The sequence below is a fragment of the Podarcis vaucheri genome (assembly GCF_965113315.1).
Source record: "Podarcis vaucheri genome assembly, chromosome: 16".
Lineage (NCBI taxonomy): Eukaryota > Metazoa > Chordata > Lepidosauria > Squamata > Lacertidae > Podarcis > Podarcis vaucheri.
The window spans coordinates 17,344,569-17,353,512 of NC_138754.1; the positions used below are offsets into that span (position 1 = coordinate 17,344,569).

The 8,944-nt window shown below is 45.5% G+C and overlaps 1 protein-coding gene across 3 annotated transcripts; it reads right to left on the minus strand.

Moving 5' to 3' along the window:
- Positions 1 to 295: 295 nt before the first annotated feature.
- On the minus strand, positions 296 to 6,398 carry EIF1AD (eukaryotic translation initiation factor 1A domain containing). 3 transcript variants are annotated; one of them, XM_082204000.1, is made up of 7 exons: positions 6,293 to 6,398; positions 5,220 to 5,311; positions 4,050 to 4,226; positions 3,317 to 3,425; positions 2,868 to 2,976; positions 1,945 to 1,998; positions 296 to 1,153 (listed from the first exon to the last, which is right to left on the minus strand). In XM_082204000.1, the coding sequence occupies exons 3-7, from the start codon at positions 4,134 to 4,136 to the stop codon at positions 1,012 to 1,014; spliced, it is 501 nt and encodes a 166-aa protein (XP_082060126.1). In that variant the 5' UTR covers positions 4,137 to 4,226; positions 5,220 to 5,311; positions 6,293 to 6,398; the 3' UTR covers positions 296 to 1,011. The 3 variants fall into 3 exon arrangements, with proteins under 3 accessions (XP_082060126.1, XP_082060124.1, XP_082060125.1); XM_082203998.1 differs by having other exon boundaries at positions 296 to 1,156; XM_082203999.1 differs by having other exon boundaries at positions 296 to 1,156; positions 6,235 to 6,384.
- Positions 6,399 to 8,944: the final 2,546 nt, after the last annotated feature.

Consider the following 8,944-nt stretch of genomic DNA (forward strand, 5'->3'; position numbering starts at 1 on the left):
TCCCTTCCTAAGAAAGTCTTTCAGGCATGGGGTGCTGCCCTGCATCTTTTGCCTTGAAGGCAGTTGGAAAGAATGCAGCTTCTCTACAGTCGCCCTTTCCTCACACAGTAAATCATTTAATCCCCTTGTCTAAAGGTCCAACTGTCCCCCTAGCTGCTTTCCTGTATTTACATGGTTTAAGAACTTCACAGAAAGCCATTTGCACAGGTTTTTTTAAGATGAACCTTCCCCTCCTTCCTCTGCTTTAGCAAGCTCACAAAGGCCACACTTGTAAACAAGAGTGCTCTCACCCCAGTCTCTCTTTAAAGTTTATTGAAACATTTGCTGAATATTACAATACAAAAGAGAAGTAGTCCCTCACTGTGGGTGTCCCCTTTCCTCTCAAGAGCCAAATCTAGCAAATGTGAAGGAGGAGAAATAGAAGGCAAGATGATTTGAGCCTAAAGCAATACCCGGGAATGGCTTTGGTGCAGAGAATTTGGATAGAAAGCACTGAGATCAGCCCCAATACCATCTAATTCAGCACCTGCCTATTAAATACGACTTGCTCTTGGATACTCCCATTGTGTGCTGACCATCTCTTAATGTAGGCCAGCCCACTTTTAGAAGAAAGGAGTGCCACTTCAAAATGATCAATGTATCTTGAAGCTTGTGACCTACTGCAAAACTGCTATCTGGCATGCCAGGCAGTGTCTGGGTTTGGGACATACACATTGTATTAAATAAGGCAAAGGGAGAAAGGGAAAGAGGCCTGGAATACAGTAGAGGCATCTGGTCAAGACAGGGTCAAAGTTCCTCAAGGAATGAGCTATGGCTGCTGCTAACAGGCTGAGCCAATTTTTGGTGGTTGTTGCCTGCAATACAGCAGCTCCAAAATGCTCCTGCAAGTACAAGCTCCCCTCCAGAAAAAGCGGACAAACAGCTAACCCTATTAGACAAGAGGATGGGGTTTGAGGCGATGCCCCTTTTCTCTGAGCAAAGTTATGGAAGCCCCCAGGCTGGCTTGACCTGTCACTTCTCCTCATCCGAGTCACTGCTGTCTTCACTCTCCAGGTAGTTGTAGTTCACCCTGTTTGTATTCACAAACAAGTCTGCATCATCGTCCTCGGAGTCTTCCTCCCCCGCAGAACGTGGTGGGCTTTGTGGCCCATCCCTGCTAAAGGAGGACAGACAGAAGGCGCTCTTAGCGTAAACAACTCTCTAATGATTACCTCCATTTATTATCTGCCTTTCATGCTAAGGTCCCAGGGCACAGTTTATAACAAAACACAAGATTGGAAGCAAAGTAGGACTACTAACAGCTGGCCCCATGGCTACAACATCCAGCCTAATTTTTGTACTTTTATAACTTTTCCTTGCCTCCCCTTTTTCTTGCTTTGTGCAATTGTGTAGCCTGTTGTGGGTAATGTCTCTGTCAAAACGCAACAGACGTCCATGATCCGCACTTTCCAGAAGCAGTTGAAGACATTTTTGTCCCAACAGGCTTTCTCAGCTGGATAAATGGATCTCTACCACAAGTGTCCACTTGCTAGGGTTTTAATCTGGTTTTAAATGTATAGTTGTACCTTGGAAGTTCCCAAACGTTTTGACTCCTGAATGCCGCAAACTCTGAAGTGACTGTTCCAGTTTGTGAACTATTTCTGGAAGCTAAATGTCTGACAGGGCTTCCGTGGCTTCTGATTGGCTGCAGGAGCTTCCTGCAGCCAATCAGAAGCCACACTGGACTTCCAGAACGGATTCCATTTAACTTCCAAGGTACAGCTGTATATGTTGTTCTTTATTTATCTTATGTGGTGGTTTAGAAGGCAATAAATTAATTGTAATAATTAATAATAATACTTACATCACAACAACAACATCTTAGAGGTGAGAGACAGGAGGTCCCTAGTGTGCTCTCCCACCCTCCACACAAACACATCGCAGGAGTCCCATTCCCAAACTCACCTGTCTTTAGCACTGCTCTGAGCTCCTGCCGCACCACCCAAGAAGGCCTCAGGCCTGCAGAAAGAAACAGGAGAGAGAAGGGCAGCCTGGGATATTGGTAGCTTAGTAGTTTGGAAGGTACATTTGAGCCTACAAAGGGATGGCCCCAAGACAAAGGTGGGAGCTGCAGAAGAGATGGATCATTACATAAAACTAGTCAGGAAAGTGTATCACACCAGCAGCCTGGACATACCCTTCACCCAGTCTGGTGCACTGGGGTGGTTTAAACTCCCATCGGCCAATCAGGTCCAAAGTCAGGGATGATAGGAATTGTAATCCAAAATATTAGGAAAGCACCAGGTTGTGGAGGAGGCTGGCCTAGCAGGCTTCAGGGGTGTTGTCAGTAGCAACTTTCCTGCTACAGTGGTACCTCGGGTTACATATGCTTCAGGTTACAGACTCCGTTAACCCAGAAATATTACCTCGGGTTAAGAACTTTGCTTCAGGACGAGAACAGAAATCGTGCAGTGGTGGCACAGCGGCAGCGGAAGGCCCCATTAGCTAAAGTGGTGCTTCAGGTTAAGAACAGTTTCAGGTTAAGAACGGACCTCCGGAATGAATTAAGTACTTAACCCGAGGTACCACTGTACTGCTGGAGGGAAGACAGCTGGGTGGCAACAAACCTATCAGCAATTGCATGAGGGTTTTTTTTTGGGGGGGGGGTCCAACATGATACCCACAGACACCCCCTGGCACCCTCCAAGACCTCCTACCCCTTCCAGTTTCTATCTTTTGTTGTTGTTTGGCTGGGAGTGAGGGGGGGGGTGTTGATTCCTGCTTCTCAAATCTGGGTTGTGTTTTTGGGGGGAGGCAGGTTGTTGAGGGTTGAGCCCTATTTTGGTTGCAGGGATTTTGAGTGTCACCAGTGGGTATTTGGTCCTTACCAGTATCCTTCCTTTTTCAGGTAGCGAACATGGTCCTTGTAAAGGACAAAACTAATCTCGGCTTTCACTTTCTCCCCTTCTTCTATGGGATCTACCAGCAGGAAGTCACCTGGGAGGGGAGAAAAAAATAAGTGTGTGTCCATGTAAGCCCACAGCTTATGCACCTTTACCTTGTGTGTATTCAGCTTTATGTGCATGGCCAAAAATTTAAAAGGGGGAGAGGTTCTAGGGAAAACGTCACTAGCAATCCCACCTGCCACTGAACTCAATAAGTTTGGACTATGTGCAAGGTTGGCTTTAGCCGTGATCTGCAGAATGTAACCCTTGTATAAGTTGTGGGCTTACTGTACATATTACACACAGACACAAACTTGCAGGAACTGGAAAGGAGGAGGAGGAGGACACAATTTCCATCACTTGCTATGAGGACAGTAGCTTTTGCCACTCACCTCTCTTGATCCAGATATTCTTGCGGAATTTTGTGGGCATGCTCACAAGAAACCGCGTCCCTTCAGATGTCTCCACCTCATGGAGATTGTTGCCAGGGGTCCCGACCACCTGGAGGAAATAGGCAAAACAAACAACAACCACACTGTAAAGTTGTGCTGGGGTTTGTACCCACAAACAGCAACCATCACTGTAAGTCCATGAAAAGGGCCCTTTCTGTTCGACTGGCTTGAAACCCACCCACTCCGCTTTCCTCTCCTGCAGGGGAGGAAGAGCCAAACCTCTTTTGAACTGCCCAGCTATAGACAAGATGAACAGAGGGAGGCAAAATAATCAGAGAACTGTAGCTTTGGAGTAGACACAAAGGATAATCTAGTACAATCTCCTGCAAAAAGCTGCCCCAGATCCATAATCAGGGTTAATGCAGATCTAAGACAGCCCTCCCCAACCACCAGATGTTTTGGGCTATGAATTTTGTGATTCCCAGCAAGCTCAGCTGACAGCAGTTGTCCAAAGCAGCTGTACTAACTGGAGCTTGCTGAGAGGTATGATCCAAAACAACCAGAAGGCACTAGCATGAGGGATCAAGATGTACAACAACCAAGTCTACAGCTGTCTTGGGTGGAACACAGCTGCTAGAAACTGCAAAATCAGGACAGAAAATGAGCGATGACATCTGGAAGCCCATGGACAGTCCAGGCTGGAGATGCACAGTGGGGAGGCCTCTGTTCTCACCCGGACGATCTGCTGCCTCTCTGAAGGCACCACATACTCTTCTAGGACTTCTTTCACCACATGCTTGCGTTTTGTGGCCTGGGACATGCTGTTCTGTTAGCCCTGGGGAACCGTGTCTCTGCCGGGGGCGGGGTGATGCAAGGAGCCGTTTGCAGAATATGTCCACGTTCTAGGAGGCTGCCCAAAATAAAGTGAATTGAATAATGAATGGAAGAGCATCACAAGTGCTTTAGCAGTGGAAATATCAACTAGGACAGGAGGAGCACTGCATGGGACTGGGAGATAATGGAAGCCAGGTCCAATTGCTCTTCATTTTTAATTCATTTAGTTTAAATATTGCTTCTCACTACTGGAAGGAGTTGCAAAGCATTTTACAGAGACAATGGCATGCAAAATATACCAGGAGTAGCCAATGCAGTGGCCTTCAAATGTTCCTAGACTACAACTTCCATAAGCTCATTCCAGTATGGCCAGTGGTGAGGGGAGTTGTAGTCCAAAACATTGGGGCACTAGGATGCTTGCTCCTGAAATATACAATTTTAAAAATCAGAATGAAAAATCTATGCTAAAAGTGTTCATCCTGTTCTGCCTACACCAGGAATAGAGGTCTTCCTCGACATCGCAGGGGAAACTCATTCTTTGAATTCCTCTCTGGGTGGGAGAGGAACAGGGGTCTAGATATACTGTATAATTTAGTATTTTAATAATTGGTTTTAATAACTATTAATTGGATAAAATTGGCATTGTTATAATGAGGCTGTTATTGGAACAATATTGAGGAAAAAATATTTAGATGGGGTGAAAAGTGTTCATCTAAAAATATCATGCACCATAAAATAGCCAGCCAATCTAAATTATGAACAGATATAAAAAATAAAAGAGCAAGCACCAAGGAGAATAAAAACATCTTCATCTGGTGTCAGAATGACAATGTCAGTGCAGGTGAGCTTCCCTGGGGAGAGAATTCCATGATCAGGGGGCACCAGAGAAAAGGCCCGTTCTCTCACTCCACCCTCCTGCCCACAACTCTTGGAAGACCTGCCAGATAACCCACAGGTTTAAAACATAAGAATGGATGGGACCAAAATACCTCCATAGGAATTCGCTTGTGTTCAGTGATGGGGAGGTTCTTTGTATAGGGGTGGGGGTGAGGGTCCACAGAAAACTGACCTGTTTCCAACAACAGCCAACGTCGTCCAAGTTCAAGGGCTGTGGATCCAGTGCTGATTTCACTCTCTGGTACATTCACAGTTCTGGAAGAGCTTGAAGGGTGTGTGTGGAGAGATGTAATAATAGTATGTCATCATACGCAAGGGCAGTCTCAGGGGCTCAGAGGTATACTGCTTTTGAACATGGATGTTCTACCACTGCCATTGATCCTTCATAGATTTATCTACTCTGTTACAATTACTGCCTTGCTGGATCTGAAGAAAAGATTCATCTGGTCCAGACTTCCTCAAATGGCGCCCTCCAGATGTTATGGGCTACAACTCCCATCAGCTCCAGCTGCATGGAGTTGTAGCCCAAAACATCTGGAGGACACAAAGCATTGGAGTTTTTTGGGGGTGCATGTGTGATTTATTCCAACATCCTCTATCCCACAATGTCTAACTATGTGCTGTGTGAAGAAGTCCTTCTTTTTATTTCATCCAATATGCAGCTTCATTGAATGTCCCCGAGTTCTAGTGTTAGGAGAGAGGGAGAGAGGCTTTTCCTTATCCACTTTCTCCATGCCATGAAGAATTTTATACACTTCTATCATGTTGCCTCTTACTTGCCTTTTCTCTAAACTAAGAAGTCCCAAATCTCAAGGCCTGGGATACTTCATATCTGGCAACCCTTGCTGGGAGTAAGCTAGTTGGATTCCACTCATAGAGCTTACTTAGCACTTTGGTGCTCTATATTTCAGCACTCAATGCGCTTCGCGTGTTAACTCTTAAAGTCTTAAATTACTGTTTGTTAGTTTTTCTTATTGATCATTCTATTGGGGGGCGGAGGGTTTTGTTGTTGTTGTTTTGCAGACCGCTTTCGTTTGTTTTTTCTTTTACAATCAAGCCGCGTATAAATTTTATGAAATAAATAAATAAAAACTCGGCAAGCACCACAACAGCCCTGTGAGGTAGGACCGGCCCACCCCCCGCCCTTAGGAAGGCAGTATCGGGCTCTCATCTGTTTTTGAACCTACCCTTTCAAAGCGTCCTGCGCCCCCAAACCTGCAGCCTAGCCCTCCGTTTGGTCGATACCTGCTTAAGAACTGGCGCCTTCTCGTCCTCTCCGAAGCGTGAGAAGCGAGAACTTCCTACTTCCGACTGCCCTGGACTCGACTTCCGGGTGCGTCACGCTTTTCCTTCCCGGAGTGCTGCGCTTAAAAACTTCCCCGCCTCCGAGGAAAGCTGCCCTAATTGGACTATATACCTGTGTGTTAAGAGCACTATATACCTGTGTGTTAAGAGCACTGCGGGTGCAGCCACTTCAGAATTGACTTGTCAATGACTTGTTGTGATATCAGCCTTGCTGATTTGTGCAGGAGAGGGCGAAAGAGAAACACCGATTAGATCACGGAATGACCAGAAGAATCAGAAATCAGAAAGACCAAAATTTTAATAAGGAATGGGGAAAATTTATAATTTATCTTAAAAACCATTGTAAACAGTTAAAACCGTTAGTAGGACTGGAAAAACATTTGTAGTTTAATGGTGAACTTTGGACATAATGGAGATGTAAAATATTTGGATTATCATAAAAGATGCAGGAGGAAATGATTAACCATAGGACCCACAAAGGGGAAGAGGGAAGTCCAGGAGATTCTTTGGAATCTTGTTTTTATGTTGTGTATTGGATATGTGATTGTAAAACTTTGATCTGAAAACCAAATAAACATTTTTTTAAAAAAAGAAAAAAGCACCAAATGAAACAAAACAAAAATAACCCAAGTATCCGTTTTGTCCTAAATAACCTCTCCAAAAAGAAACTTGAGTGATTGCGGGGGGAATATGTTGGTACAGATCTGGCCATGTATGAAAAGAAGGGGAACTAGACATAGAATTGTAGAGTTGGAAGGGACCCTGAGGGTAGTCTGGTCCAACCCACTGCAATACAGGAATCTCAACATACATTTCCATGTGGCATCTCATCAGGTTTTCAGACAAAAGTCTCTTCTCAAACTCTTGCCCGTCCATCTTTTCACCCAAAGGTTGCCTGGTGTTTTCCACTGAAAGGCTATTTCCATACAAGCTGCTGCTAATAACACCACAACTAACTCATTATGTGCTCCTAATGTGTCCAAAGCTGAAGCAGGAACTAAAACAAAAATTGTGAATTGGAACACAATCCTATCACATGTGTTCAAGAGAGCCATCAGTGCCACCCTCTCTCCAATATGGGGTGAGATTGAGTTGTTAACAAAGTGGAGCTTTAGGGTGTCCAATGCCATCGAAAGAGCGCTTTAAGTTCTGCCTTTTATATTCAAGTTGTTATTTTTAAGCCGGCCTTGGACTATGTACCCATGTTGGTTCACGTTTCTCCAAAGCCAGCCCATCTTCCCAAGCCCATGACGGCAGTGATCAATATTCAGGAGGATGGATTCAAATATCTGAAGATGGAGCAAGCTTTGTTTTCTGCTGCTCCAGAGGGAAGGACCCAAACCAATCACTTCAAATGGCAAGGAAGAACTTTCTGATGGTAAGAGCTGTTCAACAGTGGAATGCAGACCTGGCCCACTTGAGGCAGGGTAAAGCAGCTGCCTCTGGTGGCAGAAGCCCCTGAGGCAGCATCCCGCCCCTGGCATTTGTGCAAATTTCCAGCGGAATCTTGTTGGAAGTCAGTGTCAATGCTGGCACCACTTCCCCACCCGTGGCAGAGGCAAGCAGTTCAGTGGTGGGGCAGCACTTCCTATTTCGCCTTGTGTCACCTCTGAGCAGTATTTTTTTCTGGGGATACGCAAACCCCTAAACATTCTGTAAATCTAAGTTTGGCCTCATTGAGGGGCAGTATTTCAATATGAGTAGGAAAATGAGAGTACTCCTAAACATTTTTTTTAAAGAAAAAAAGCACTGCCTCTGAGATAAGCCTCTTCTGATGACTTCCCACCCACTTTGTCTCTCATCCGCCTTGGAAGGATGCTGGCAAGACCTACTCAGGAGTACTCAGCAGAAGGTAAACCTAGTCTTCCACTCTCAAGACTCCAGGCGTCACACTGCCCTCACCCCTGAAACACACAGACACTTTAGTTCAGAGTCCATCAGTATTTATTAGTGTGGAAATTACAGAAACACCAAAGGCTGCGTCTTTAAAGTAACAGACAGAAGGCACAGCCACCTGAGCAGCTGCGTCTTCCAGAAACACTTTTTTTTTGCAGCCACTTTCAGGCCATTCTGGCTGAGATTAGAGTCCCTGAAGGGGAAACAGCTTTTTCAGGGTGGGGGTGGGGTGTTCAGAGCAACAATCAAAGGAAAAACACTTTCTATAGCATGCCTTCCACTCCCCCAAAGCCCTCAGTGCAACGGGGCTGGGGGGTGGGGAGTGCTCAAGTAGGATTCCTTGGAGGAAAAGGTTTGGGTGGTGCTTAGGAATGACCAAGCTAGGGATCGTCTCTCAGCATTGCCTTCAAACCTTCCACCAATATTTCCATTCTAGCAGCAAACATTAATACTGAGCAGCTAAATCTAAAAAAAAAGTGGGCTGGGTCTGACCTCTTTTTTTGTAGGGGGTGCAGGGAGAAAGATTTAATGGCATCTAAGTGCAAAAGCTGACCAATACTGGAATGGTTACTTTTCCTACAGGCTAGCGGAGCCGCCCAGCCACAGGCAAGACTGTCCTGCAAGGCTGTGACTCCACCACATCAAGTCTTCCAGAAGCAGGGGAAGACTTGAGGTAACGGAAACAAGGGTACCCCA

Coding starts and splice junctions, on each gene's coding strand:
- EIF1AD (XM_082203998.1), bottom strand. CDS start 4,136: ATGTCCCAGGCCACAAAACGCAAGCATGTGGTGAAAGAAGTCCTAGAA. Junction 1,999..2,867: donor CTGAAAAAGGAAGGATACTG/GTAAGGACCAAA, acceptor TTCTTTCTGCAG/GCCTGAGGCCTTCTTGGGTG. Junction 1,157..1,944: donor CAGAGCAGTGCTAAAGACAG/GTGAGTTTGGGA, acceptor GTCCTCCTTTAG/CAGGGATGGGCCACAAAGCC.